The sequence below is a fragment of the Brachypodium distachyon genome, chromosome 3 (assembly GCF_000005505.3).
Source record: "Brachypodium distachyon strain Bd21 chromosome 3, Brachypodium_distachyon_v3.0, whole genome shotgun sequence".
NCBI classification, from domain to species: Eukaryota; Viridiplantae; Streptophyta; class Magnoliopsida; order Poales; family Poaceae; genus Brachypodium; species Brachypodium distachyon.
In genome coordinates this window covers 7,065,139-7,079,624 of record NC_016133.3, presented here as the reverse complement: position 1 = coordinate 7,079,624, position 14,486 = coordinate 7,065,139, and the positions used below count along the sequence as shown (strand labels likewise).

At 44.8% G+C, this 14,486-nt stretch overlaps 1 protein-coding gene across 1 annotated transcript; it reads right to left on the bottom strand.

Annotated features, from left to right (window-relative positions):
• Window positions 1–214: 214 nt before the first annotated feature.
• Window positions 215–4,105, bottom strand: LOC100827992. The gene is made up of 5 exons (XM_003571101.4): window positions 3,775–4,105; window positions 2,562–3,422; window positions 1,877–2,077; window positions 1,583–1,778; window positions 215–657 (listed from the first exon to the last, which is right to left on the bottom strand). Exons 1-5 carry the CDS (start codon window positions 3,910–3,912, stop codon window positions 476–478), a joined length of 1,578 nt encoding a protein of 525 aa, XP_003571149.1. The 5' UTR covers window positions 3,913–4,105; the 3' UTR covers window positions 215–475.
• Between the last annotated feature and the right edge of the window lie 10,381 nt (window positions 4,106–14,486).

Here is a 14,486-nt window from a genome sequence, read left to right as displayed (position 1 = left end):
ATTCCACATACATGGGAGCGGGGACCCCATGCCTTTCCTGGAGGAGGTGCACAGATCATACAAAGATGTTGGACAATTCACATGTACAATGAGAAACACTGCCCGCAACTGAACGACAGTTCTATGTCATCCACTCCAAGAGTGGCCTGATAATCTAGGCAACTGCAAAGGCAGACATGTAGGAAAACAATTTGTGGATGACAAGGTGCAAAAGTAAAAATGAAAAACGGATCCTTTTCTTTTATATCTTGAGCAGGCGAGTTCCAATCCACATGTACAAGTATTTACAGAGTAGTTCGTGGTATCCGATGCCGACGCGCCAATGCGGATGATGATGAAACCTTTTGAGGCTATCTGATGAATGGGAGACTGTACAGTTGCTTGCTACCGACAAAGTGAAGTGCCGCAATCCAATTACCTTACATACAGGAACATATTTACATGGAGGGCACTGCAGACCTTAAGCAAGAGGGGCTTACTTTTCAATCTTATCAAACAATTCTGATAGAGCCTTGTAGAGTGCCGAGGCTGCAGGCGGCTTATCCATGGATCCCAGAAGGATATCAGGTGCCTTGATGGCACCACCATAAAATCGCGCATTTTCAGTATCGCGAGTTGATACTATGCTACCATTGAGCGCGCATCCAACAAAAGCACCTGCAGCGAGAGATAAATAAACATGATTAGTTGCTACAGAAAGAGACCATGAATGGGCCTAATTGATCAGACTTGAGCTAACCATACGTACTTAGCAATGAACTCAAAAGTACAAATTTATTGCTGAATAAACTAAACTCATGTGAGTATAAACCACCAAAGTAAAATCAGTTATTTAGTTGCACAATTCTATCATCGCATCTGACCATAAACACCATCAAGCCTACGCAATGTGATGTGTTATACTTCCTCCAATCCTAATTCTTGTCATTGTTTTAGTTCAAAAATCCTAAATTCTTGTCGTTGCTTTAGTTCTTGAACGAATTTAGGATCGGAGGGAGTACATCACTGACATCTAAAGTTGGACAAAATGCTGTTTTGCTTTTAGTTTCAAATATTCAAGTTGAACTCTCAAGTTCTTAAAACAAATATCACTTCTCTTGTTTGCAACAAATTTAGATCTTCATTTCATTTAGAAATTAGTATTATTCTCTGGCCAGCACTAAATTATTCATTTACAATTTGAAATATTAATGGTCGACATTGTACCAAATGGGTGAAACATATTTCTGAATCATCACAAATTTGAGAAATTCCGGTTTCAAGGATCCCTAGCCAATTCTATCACTTTCTTGTTTTTATGAAAGAGTCTAATTTAGCTTCATATATTTTCCTAGTTGTCTCCACCACTAAAGAAACACCATAGCCGAGTGTCTTAACTGTCATGATCTGGTGGAATTATTTTTGAAAGGGGATTTTTATTTATATTAGTTTCCTGTAGCCCCAGCCACCACAAAGTTAGAGCATGAACATACCCTCATAACCATAAATATTAAGGCATGTGTTAGTGTGTTGAATTAAATGCAGATGAACATGTGAAACATGACGCCAGAGTCATGCACAGCCAGTATAGTTAGAGATACACCTTTGCTACAACTGTATGTGTAACATGCAGCATAACCACCGTCACCGGCACGAAAATCAGCCTCAGCTACTCGCCCAACATGACAAGCAGAAGCACTAACACCAGCACCAACCGACAGATGCGCCTTTCCACTGAATGTTCTGATAGCATCTGTGTTCCTCAGCACAATAATGAAGTCAGCCAACTCACCTCCAGCCTATGGGGAAAAGTTAAACAAAAGATCTCTTAGAGGGTGTCCGATGGGTATGAGAATAATTCCGTCAATTTAAAGAACACTTGAATAGATTATGTCACCTGAGCTCCATATCCAATACCACAAGTCGAGATTGCTGAAGGAGGTGACCAGGAACCATCAACTCTTCGAGCAACAACCAGCCCAGTACCAACTTTGTATGTAACCATCATCCCGACCTTTACTACAGTAATTATAGCAAGGCCTTTTGCTTGTTTAAGAATTGCATCAGGGATTGCCTTCTCGGATTTAAGTCTCCCCGCCTGAACAACACATGAAAGTAAATTTGATGATAACAGTTGTCCTCTATAAGACTATCCGAACAATCATCCCTTCCAGAAATTAGAATGACTAGGATTAGTTCAATGGAATTGGAACTATTATGAAAACCAAAAAGGCACTGATATCAACTGAATTTTGCAGCAGCATTTAGTGAAAATAAATGCACCAGTATTTTTATTCCTTAAAAAGCAGAGGGAAAAACATGCAACTTGATGTTTTTTCCACAACAAGCCTCTAAGTTGCTTTATAGAGGTCCAACGAGCTATACAATTACTGAAGAATGCAAACAGCTGAGAACTATGCATCCTTTGTGTATCAAAAATCACAGTCATATTCATTCATCAAGTTAAGTCAGATCATCTGGTTGTACTAAAGCTGAGGGCAAAATAAATCATTAAAATGATCCCGATTATTAATGAGCAGATCACAAAACGTTAACTGTTTTGCATGCAAGAGAAACTATACCTTGCAGTAGCTGTGTAAAGAATTTGCGGCTTTGTATATCTCGTGTTCCATTGTGTGTGCCCAAGGGAAGTTCAGCCATGACCTCAATGTACTCAAGTCCGTCACATCGTGAGTTGGCAGTCGTGAAGCACGACTGATCTGATTCATTAAGTAAGGTTGAATACTCTCTAGGCGCACTCCACAAACATCACAAACCCTTTGAGGTTCTGAACTCATAAATTTTGGAGGCATCAAGCTTCTACCCTTTGAACAACCACCACAAAATATGCCACCACAAAAACGGCAATGGTGGCGAGAGCAGATTATTGGATGAAAATGTATGCCGCATAGCATGCAAGTACTAGATGCACTGTCAGGCAACCATTTTGTTAATTCTGTCTCAAGGAGCTCATTTGCAATATCAGCATTGGCATCAGAAAGTGTTTGTGCCATATCCTTCCAAGCATCTTCCAGAAAAAAGTTGGACACCACTGACATCCCACATCTCTGGAAATCACACGATGCGACAGAAATTACTTTATCTTTTGCCGCAACAACCATGTCAGAAAATACATCCCACATTGTCATCTCCTTAGTTTCCTCGTCCAGCTCCCACTTGAACACTTCTTCTGGGAAGTACCCACCATTACAACCAAAGCCCCTGTGCCACTCCTTATGGTCATGCTCTGTCATTGGCGGAACTGAAACAGGCACCCAGATGCCCGTGTGCTCATGAACTGGTGCACCGTAATAGAAGTACTGCCCCGGTTCCCTCTTAACAAAATCTCCAGTCATATCAGTATTGCATTCATTAGGGGTATCAGGGTCACTGATCATGCCACTTTTGCCTGGAGCTGTGTCTTGCTCAAATAGGCAGAGTCCCTATGTTAGGAAACACCATAATATCATCAGAAACCAATATGAAAATTTCATGATGCTTAGCTAAAATTGGTTTCTAATTAATGCAACCACGTCAGCAATGCCACAACTACATGCCAAAAATAAGAGTCCTAAAAACCCAACCTTTCCGCTTCTCGCTTAACCCTAATCACCCATTAGAGCAACCAACGCTCTTGGAAAGCTGAGCACAGCAACGAGGTTCCTAATTACGTCATCTCTCGTCCAATCAACAGACTTCTCATCGGAACTAACTCAACTACGGAAGGCGTACACGCAGGACGACCTCAAACTTCACCAAGACGGCACCAGGAAAGGAGGGAGGATTGAAGCTCACCGCCAACGCAGTCATGCCGTCGCCGCCGCCGTCGTCGTCCCACCTGACAGGAGAACCGCAAGTCGTGGCCTCGGCGGCGTTGCCGGCGGCGGGCTGGGGCGGGTCGATCGGGGAGGAGGGGCATTCAGGTCCCGCCATGGGGCTTCGAATCGCGGGCGATTGGGTGAGCTTGAGGTTCGTGTTTCGGGTAATTGGGTAAAGGAGGAGGCGGCTTTTGAGGTGCCTGCGGATTGCGGTGGAGTTGGAACGGGAGGAGGGCTCCGAGAACAGGGAGAGGGGAAGAAGTCCGGAAAAGACCACAGAGTTACCCCCGGATTTTCTTTTCTTTTTAGTGTGTTTTTTCGAGGATTTGGTTGGTTATAGGAGGGGAAACAATCACTTGAACCTTGTTTACGAAGACAGAGTGACGGACACGGTAGACACCACTCGCGGTCAACCAGGAGCTAAAAATGAGGGCAAGGGCCGAGCCGCTTGGCTCGTTAGGCCCGCGATTGTTAAAGCTTGTTATGATTTATTTATTTCTTTATCGGCTTCGTTCCTTAAGAGCTCCGTTAAAAAAGAGTATCATAGATTCCAACGACTTTTTTGTAACTGTTTTGTTAATGATTTCGTGGAAGTTTTGTGACTTCATGAGGACTTGACGAGACGGACGAGAAGTGGATAGGAAGATAAATTACCGGCTAGGCTGGGGCTGCGCTAACCGTTTCGGCCTTTTGGGACGGTCTGGATTTTTTGATCAACTAGTACAGTGCCCGTGCGTTGTCACGGTCATTTAGAGTGCGTTTGGTTTGCCGTGAAGCAAAAGTGGATAGAGATATCCATTGATGACGTGTATAAAGATATTTCTTTTCTGTGTTTGGTTGTCTAACATGGATGAGTCAGGTTGCTGTTTGTTTTCTAATTAACCTAGATGAACCGGATTGTGGTAACATTTGTGTGCCAAAATGAGATTACCTCCTCAATATAATGATAATGGATAAAATTTTCCAAGATTTAATACAACATTGATATGCGTATATGACCAACAACATAAGTCATCGTTATTACCAATATAAACAAAAGAGAAGAGAAGGGGGAGGGGTCAGTAACGAACAGAACAGAGGAAAATAGAGACAGAGAGAGATGGAGAACGACAGAGAAGGGAAGTGGAGGAGGCACGTGCGGTCGGTGCAGGACCAGCTGCTCGATGATGGGGTGCACCAAGGAAACGCCTCTCGCGGGTCTACAGCCACCGCCCCCTCACCTAGCTCCTCTGTTGGTCGCCTTGTGCGGGAGGGAGCAGCGCTGACGGAGGGAGGGAGCGGCGCCCGGGTGGCAGAGAAGAGCAGCACCGACGACAGGAGGGAGCGGCGCTCGCGCGGTAGACAAGAGCAGCGCCGACGGCAAGAGGGAGCGGCGCCAGCGGAGCAGACGGGAGACACGTCGGTGGCGGGACGTAGCGTCGCATGCGCGACAGAGCAGAGCAGCGCCGAAGTAGGGGGGATAAGTGCCGGTGGCGGGCGGAGGGTAGGCAGGAGGAGATGGAGGGGGACGGCGGTCACAAGAGGTCGGGAGGAAGAGGAGTAGAGGCAGATCGGTATTGGGGTCAGGGAGAGATCTGAGGAAGGGGACGCATATATGCAGAATAGTCCGTATAATTTGGACCGCGGGTTGAATTATCAAAACTTGAAGGGGCAAATTGTAAAGTTTACGGACGGACGACGACGAAGGAAGCGTTCCTCCCTTTATTATTTGGGTAGATTGGAAAAATAACGAGCTTAATGTGCTGCTCCTAACATTCGCTAGCTCGAACTAAAATCTCGGGTCAAGACAGAGCCACCTAGATGGTGCGCCACCCCGTGGGATTAATCGTTTCTACACTCTCCGATATATATCTACTTCCCCCGTTCTTAAATTTAGGTCAAATTTGAACTGTCAAAATATTGTGTCAATATGCTTTATTCGACCTTTGTGATTGGAGGTAAATGCACCACTGGTATATCAACTTGGCACGGATGTGCAGATTAGTCACCATACATGCAAAATGCCAAATTACGGTGTTACAATTTGGCACGGATGAGCGCGCGCGGTCAAAAATACGAATCGCCGCTACTTGAGCCGACGTGGCATGTCAGCGTGGACAGTGCGGTGCTTGTAGGGCATTGTATATTTTGTAGAAACCCCCCTGCTTCTCAGACGTTGTTCACAATCGACCACGAAATCCTGAGAAGAAACGAAGTGGCGATAGGGGAGGCGACGTCGGCGTCGGAGGAGCTGCGCGGGGTCCGTCGGAGCTTGAGCTGCCGTCCCGCGGGCCAACGCGGCCGTGGAGCCTCGTCGTCATGAACCCGGCGGTCTGGCTCCAGATTACAGCGAGAATCTTTCCCTCCCGTCGCAAAATGGGGGTTGTTTTGGGGACGATGTCATAGTTCTTGATCGGACGTATGTAGGTAATGATTTGTGTGTTTTTTGCGACGATTTGTGTAGTAGACGCAATGTAGAAGCTGATTTGTGCGGTCGCTCTGCAGTTCGAGTTTCTAGGGTTCCGATTTGGGGGAATTTGGGGTTTTCAAAATTAGGGTTTCTCCCTTGAAATTTGACTTGTTTGCACTGCAATATAGGTGATTGCGATGAAAATTTTAGTGTGGATATACGACATGATGGTTTATTTTGTGGAGTTGGATTGAACAGAACCTATCTAGATGCTAAAGTAGATTGGTTTGATTACTGCGATGCAGATACATGGTCTTGTCTGTGGGTAGAGGGTTTTCTTGCCGAGCTAGGGTATGAGCTGACAAGTAAGTCTATTAGATCCTATTGGTTACAGCCTGGTGCACGTTTGAGTGATGGTTTAGTCAGTTTGAAGGCTGACAAGGATGCTAGCTTGATGGTAGCTGCTGCAGCGAAATGCAAAAATTTGGTTATCTATGTTGACCATGTGAATCTGTTAGAGAACCAGAAGTGGGACGATGTCCTTACCGAAGTAACAGCAGAGCTCCCTAAAGTATTTAGTCCCATGAAGCACTAGCCTGTAGCAGATCATACGTACAAGTTACCTAGCTTTTATGAGGACCTGCCCATAAGCCCATGCAAAGGGAAGAAAAAGCTACCTGTTAAGAAGAAGAGAAGCAACAATGTTGGAATGGTAGAAGAAGATGTGGTTGTAATAGGTGGTGAAGGCTACAGCTTAGGGGATGCACAAGAAGAAGAAGAAGAAGAAGAAGTTGCGGAAATGCATGGTTCGGATTCTGAAAGTGATCCTGATTTTGTGGGCACTGACTATGATGCCAGGGAAGGAGATGATGACTTGTTTGCTGATAATGTTGACAGGGAGGTGGTGGATGAATTGGAAGTGAAGAACCAAGAAGAAGGGCCACAAAGGGATGATGAAGTGAATGATGAAGACCTGGATTTACCTAGGGCAGAAAATGATGAACCAATATTTAATTTTAGTACATTCAATGCTATGACAGACATGGCAAATCCAAGGTTCAAGCTGGGCATGGTTTTCTCATCTGTGGAGGAGCTGAGAAAAGCAATTGGCTCTTATGCTATTAAGAATAGGGTCTCTTTGAGGAAGACAAGAAACAATAAGACAAGAATTGATGTGCAATGTGCAGATGGCTGCTTATGGGAGCTTAGTGCATCTAAGGACAACAGATCTAGCTGTTTCCAAGTTAATTTTTTTTGTGTCAGAGCATACATGTGAAAGGGTGTGGCAGGTGAAGGAAATGACAGCACCATTCCTAACTAGGAAGTACATTGATGCATTCAGGGATGATGAAAAGATGACACTAAAAGCATTTGCAAACAAAGTTCACAGGAAGTATAACATGGTACCAAGCAGGTTCAAGCTAGGAAGGGCAAGAAGAGCAGCCCTGAAAGAGATATATGGTGATGAACTTAAACAGTATAATCTTTTATGGGATTATGGTCAAGAGTTGAGGACAACCAACCCAGACAGCACCTTCTATCTTTAGCTGAAGCTCAACACATTTAGCACTTTGTACTTCTGTTTGGATGCATGCAAGAGAGGCTTCATCAAAGGGTGCGGGCCACTAATCTTTCTTGATGGTACACATATCAAAACAAAGTTTGGGGGTGTATTATTGACTGCAGTGGGCATTGGCCCTAATGAATGTATATTCCCAATTGCAATGGGTGTAGTGGAGATTGAGTGTACCAGTAGCTGGGTTTGGTTCCTCGACACTCTGAAAAATGATCTACATGTGACCAACACATCTCCTTACACAATAATGAGTGATAGGCAAAAGGACTAATTAATGCTGTGAAGGAAGTCTGCCCCATTCTGAGCATACATTCTGTGTTAGACATCTATGGAAAAATCTTAACATGGTCCACAAGGGGGAGACAGTGAAGCAGCATGTGTTTGCATGTGCCAAATCTAGCAACATTCCATTATTTGAGAAAAATATAGCAAAGATGCAGTTAGAGTGCCCTGGTGCACATGATTGGCTTCAACAACATGCTCCTAACACTTGGGTTAGGGCCTATTTCTCAGAGTTTCCTAAGTGTGATGTACTGCTTAACAACCATTCTGAGGTCTTCAACAGATACATCTTAGAAGCTAGAGAGCTTCCCATTCTGTCAATGCTGGAGAAAATTAGATGTCAGCTTATGAACAGGATGTACACCAAGCAGAAAGAGTGTTTAGAAGAATGGAGAGGGACTTTTTGTCCCAAGGTCAGAGAGAAGCTTAGGAAGTTTTCTGACTGGGCCGCAAATTGTTTTGTCAGTCCTACTGGTATTAGTGTGTTTGAGGTGACCCATAGGGATAACAAATACATTGTTGGGCTGACTCTTAGGTCATGCACATGCAGAAGATGACAGCTCACAGGCATCCCATGTCACCATGCCATAGCTTGTTTTAGGCATGAAAGAATAAGGCCCGATGAGATGGTTGCTAGTTGCTATACACTCAAGACATACATGCAGGCATATGGATGCCACATATTTCCAGTGAGAGATAGAGAAGAGTGGACAAGGACAAATGGTGTGGATGTGAACCCTCCCTACTATGCAAAACAGATTGGCAGACCAATAAGGAACATAAGAAAACAGCCTGAAGAATTAGAAGAAGGGACTAGACTTAGCAAGCATGGTGTGCAGATGAGGTGTAGCTACTGCAGACAAACTGGTCACAACATCAAGAATTGTGCCAGATTCAAAGAGGACGTGAGAAGAGAAGAAGAGTCAAAGGCTGCCCAAGAAGGAAGAGTGCCATATCCTGTTGAACCTACACCCAAGAGGAGGAGGAGAAGAAGTAATGAGGAAGTAATCATGCAACATGTGCCAAGGGTGACAAGAGAGTTCATTATAGATGAGCATGGTGATGAAGATGACCCATCAATACTTGATGTAAGGCCTGGAGTTCATTTTCATTTTTACTATCCAGGATTGTGTCAGTAATTCATTTGTTCTATTGTTACAGCATATCAATCCAATAGTGATTGACCTGACACCGGACCATACTAATGTGCAAGGAACTGTTGTATCAGGTTTGATTAATGAGGTTAGTGTATCCTAATTATATATGCCAAATTTCTTTTTTCATGTTCTCTGTCATTAGGTGACACAAATTTCATCATACAAGGTACCAAGAAGAATGCCTCAATAGTTTGAACCAATACCAGAAGAGTCTTCATTTGTTGGAGAGTACAGAGATTCAATCCCACCTGCAAGAGTAACCACTGCAACCACTGAAGGCATGGCTGCACTAAGAGGGAGAACAAGATCTAGGGGTAGACCTAGAGGGACAGCTGCAGGGAGAAGGGGGACAGGGACCAGGGGCAGAGGAAGAGCAGCATCTACAGGTAGAGGGACCAGAGGCACAAGCAGAGGCAGAAGCAGAGGCAGAGGAAGAGCTGGAGAAATAGGAAGAGCAGAGTGGCTTCTATTTGGTGAAAATGGTGCTGCAGGTCCATCTAATCTAGGTGTACAGCAAGAGAGAGCAGAAGCTGAAGCCGACGAAGTGAACAACACCCAAGGGGCACCTCTGCATGATCTCAGTCTTGATGATCTCTCCATCGACTGATTTATGCATGCTGTCATGTTTATGTTGGTGATGTTAAACTAAATATCATAGATGATCCGTACCATGTTTATTTTGGTGTTGTTAAACTAAACAGCGTAGATGCTCCGTATCATGTTTATTTTGGTGCTGATAAACTAAACAGCGTAGATGCTCCGTGTGATGTTTATTTTGCTGGCAAAACTATATATGCCATTAGGATGTGATGCAATGCAATCTGTCAACATTTCAGTCTGTGAACATTTCAGTTTATTTTCATGTCACATAAACTGTGATAACAAACACAACCAGATTCAACATTTCAGTTTATTTTCTTGTCACAACCGGATAACAAACACAACCAGATTCAACTTCAAATGATGTCATAACAAACACCAACTTGAAACACAACCAGGTTCATTCAAATTCAGTCAATGAAGTCATACATAACATTCAAATTCAGTCAATGATGTCATAATACACAACAACTTCAAATTCAGATTACATAGACTGTTACAAAGATCCATAGCTCAAATGGCCACCACCTGGAGCTCTAGTGATGGAAGGAAACCATCAATCGTGCCACCCAACACAGGAAACACATGAAGGCAAGTGACGTCCTCATCTTCGTTGATGTAACGTGACGGCAGATCTGTAACTAGAGTCTCCCTGTCAAGTACTTCATGCACATGGACTATGACATTGAAGGTTCTGGTGTGTTTCTTCTTCGGAGAACAAGGAGGCGGTGGGGACTCAGGGTCGTCTTCATCCGGAGTTGATGATACTAGGACGGGCTCCGGCAGTTCTACCTCCAGCTCCTTCGGGATTGCACAAGCATTGCGAACCCAAGCTTTCACCCCCAAACACCATCTATCAACACTTGGCAAAATCTCCACAATTTCACCACCAAGATTGTTCACCGGCTGATTCACAACATCATAGTCCCAAAATTGTGGTGGGAGTCCATCAAAGCTAAGCTTCGTCAGAAACTTTAGGCTCTTCTCCTCCTCTGAGTAGTTGGCCCTCGACCACCGGCTGAACGACATGACAGCTCCCGTGCATCTCATGTGTCCAGAAGCAGCCAGTACACGGTCGCAATCCTCGGCGCGGGTAAACGTCAGGAAAAAGTCGGCAGGGAAACACACCTGGATGTCCACGGCTAAGCGCGCGACAAGGCCTTGCTGCTCTAGCGCATCCAACAATGCGGCCCGCGTCATCGGCGGCCGGGCACCCAGGACGGTGGCGAAGAGCGCGCGGCCGTAGAAGTTGTCCTCCAACCTAGCCATGCCCGGGGTCCGCGACATCAGGACATGCCCATGAGCTGGCCGCAGGTCGGGCTCGCCGCGCTGGAAAATCTCCTCCGGGAAGAATCGTCGAGCCGCCATGAGAGAGCCATGGGAAGAATTTGGCGGATTTGGGATTTAGGGATTTGGGTAGGATTCTGTTTTTCTAACATACACTTTTGCAATTTACCCCCGCCTAAGATTTTTCCTAACTAAAGAGCCCGCACTGTCCACGCTGGCATGGCACGTCAGCCCAGGTAGCGGCGATTCGTATTTTTGACCGCGCGCGCTCATCCGTGCCAAGTTGTAACACCATAATTTGACATTTTGCATGTATGGTGCCTAATCTGCACATCCGTGCCAAGTTGATATACCAGCGGTGCATCTACCTCTTGTGATTGTGATTGCGGTATCTTTTGACTGTAATCTTGGTGTAGACCTCAGTGAAATCAGACAAAGTTATACTAAGATACAAACACGTTGGTTTTGCGCGCTCTCTCTCTCTCTAGGGGCGATGCCAACGTTGGCCTTGTTCTGGCTTTCTGGGCCTAGTTTTGCTGTTACGTTGTGCTGAATCAAGTAGGCCTTACTCTGCCCAGGTTGGGCCTTTGCTGCACCCCAGTGGCCCAGTATGCAGGAGCTATGGTTTGTTTGGCATAATCGGTTCCGCTCAAAAAAAAAAGTTTGGCATAATCGGTTCGCTCAAAAAAAAAAAGTTTGGCATAATCGGTAGTAGGCGTACGAAAACCGAAATTAAGAACGGAACACCGAACAGTCATGAATAATAGACTGAACCACAGATCAAAAACTGAAATAACCGGCGGTTCGGTTTAAAAGTGCCGATCAGCCCTGGTCGTGGACTCTCTCTGGGCTGATCTTCCGCGCACTTCCTTTGCGGCGCCTCTCCCAGCGACGATATAATTTGGACTGTGTGCAGCGACCTTATCATCGACAGCATTGTGCCATGGCCTCTCCTTCCTCTCCATTGTTTGTAGTCTCGAGCAGAATATGTTCGTATCCAAGGATGGAAGGATGCAATTAGGCTGGGCCGAATCGATAGAATTTATTTTGAGCCTAGATGTAATGCAGAAATAACGACGTCTTGTGATATGGTTGGACGGATTTTGGCGCAAGGAAAGTTTCCATGTTCCCCACCCCAAATATCAGTGCCGATGCTGAGTTCGAACCTTTTTGACTCTGGTTCATGTACATACAGAGTTTCACAAATAAGCGTGGAAGCACCTTCCTGGTTGATACGCATTTGTTGGCCCGTAGAGCGGGGACTGGGTGCAGACTGCAGAAGATCAGTGAGGCGTCAGTTAGGCATTGTCAGAAACTGTCAATGGTTCTTTCTTGAAGATCATCAGTTAAGGTACGGTGGAAATTAACCTGTTGTTAAATCTCATTCTGTGCAAAGCAATCGGCGTTGATGTCTGAAGATGCACTGACAAAATAGAGGCATCGGAGTAATGTCTGAAGATGCATGCAGCAGCCTGCTGAACATCACCTAGCACTAGCAGCAAGCAGCTTGTGCTTGCTTATCAGCGATCACCGCCCGTTTGCTTAATTTACGTCCGTGCACGACGAGCAAGCTTTTAATCTACGCTCGATCACCGCGCCATGACGCCACGGTGATGCAAGCTTTCGAGTGACCAGCTAGCAGAGCTACACTTGGAGCCAGCAGACATGGATCCGGAGAAACAAAAAATGGTTTGGTTCGTACTCCCTCCATTTCATAAAGATTGGCACGGATTTTAAATTAGTTTTAGTTTAAATTCGTGTCAATCTTTATGGAACGGAGAGAGTAGCATCCAAGACCCCAAAGCGGCAGCTGGTTTGACCGGTGACGCGCCTGTCGGTCCTGCCGCGCCTTGTTCATCTAGAAAACCAAGAGGGAGCTCATTCACCAAGTTAGTTTACCCGATCTAGGCTGTCTTTTCTTTTCAGTTTCTAGAATCGGCTTTTTCTATAACTGCTCTAACCTAGCTTTCTGAAAAAGCCGCATCTCAGATTTAGTTAGGCATCCAAACTAGTTTAATAACCTAATCAAATTTAGTTGACGACTTCTCCAGAAAACTGTGGGAGGACAGCAGCTTCTCGGAGAACCCGGTCCAAGAAGCCCAAAAAAACTGATCCCTGATCAATCCATTTGCAACTTCCACAGGTGCTGCGGTTGCCTCGACAACCATAATCGTTCCTGCGAGAAAGCATAAACACTGTGCTCTAAAACAAAAATCTGCGCCTATCATTAGCGCCACGTCTAGCTTTTTGTTGTATTCTTTTCGTAGGGACTAAATGTATCTATACTCGTCATATGTACGTACTGCGTACGTGTTGCTTGCTTGCTTTGATCTGCAACAACATCCTCACATGATTTACGGTTGGGGATACGAAGCGTATTAACAACGCTGGGGCCGGCGAGCTATAGCTTGCTTGATGTATGTAACCAGATGGGAAAGATGAGGCTGCTGCAGTCGGTGGGATCCATCAGACCGATTGATCATCGATCAGATCTGTACATGCACAATACGCTGTATCTCTGCGCGTCATTTTGTTTCACAGAAAGATTAGACATTTTGTGGGATTTGTTGCTTTAAAAGTGCAGCTCTTTCAAAAGCAAAGCTTGTGCAGTACAGAAGCTTTTTTTTTCTTTCTGCAGTACAGAAGCTACGGTTGCGTGCGCGTCCTCGGTGACCAGAGACGGCGGCTTGGCGATCCTCGCCTCGGTGACTGCAGCCGTGGGTCCGAGTTCCTTCTTGAGACGTTTTTTAACAAACAGAGATTACATCCAAATTGTCTCCATCTAAAGGGCTGCGTCTTAGCCAACAAACAGTTGGTGGACTAGACCTAGCGTATTGTGTTCCATGTACCTTTGCTATTTCAATATCTCTTCCGAGCCTTTTAACCTCCTCCACTAACTCACTATTGCTTGACATGTCCTTTGCTCCTCAAGAGATCATGGCGATGTCATCTGAGAATCAGTTCCACCACTATTGGCCGCTGCGCTCCATCCATTGGAGCGCAAGAGCTAGCCGCCTAGCCCTTCCATACAACTAGATAGTTCGGCTACCAATTTTGTGACAACACAAACAACATTGATCGATACTTTTCTCTTTGTAGAAAGATATTCTCACAAAATTTAAACTTTCAGACCTAACATCTAAAATAATTTTAGTTTGATCCATCACATAAATTTGCATCGTGATCTTCGAGATAACATTTTAAAAATAAAATATAAAATGATGCTTGCATAACTCAAAAAAGTGTTCCGTCGTCTCTAAAAAATATTCATACGCCTAAAACATATTTCTATCATGTATAAAATATATTCCTACCATAGAATCTTCACTAAAAATGTTTCTCCATGCATGAAAAATGTTCATGTACCTCTGAAGAATTTTTCATATAATTTATAGATC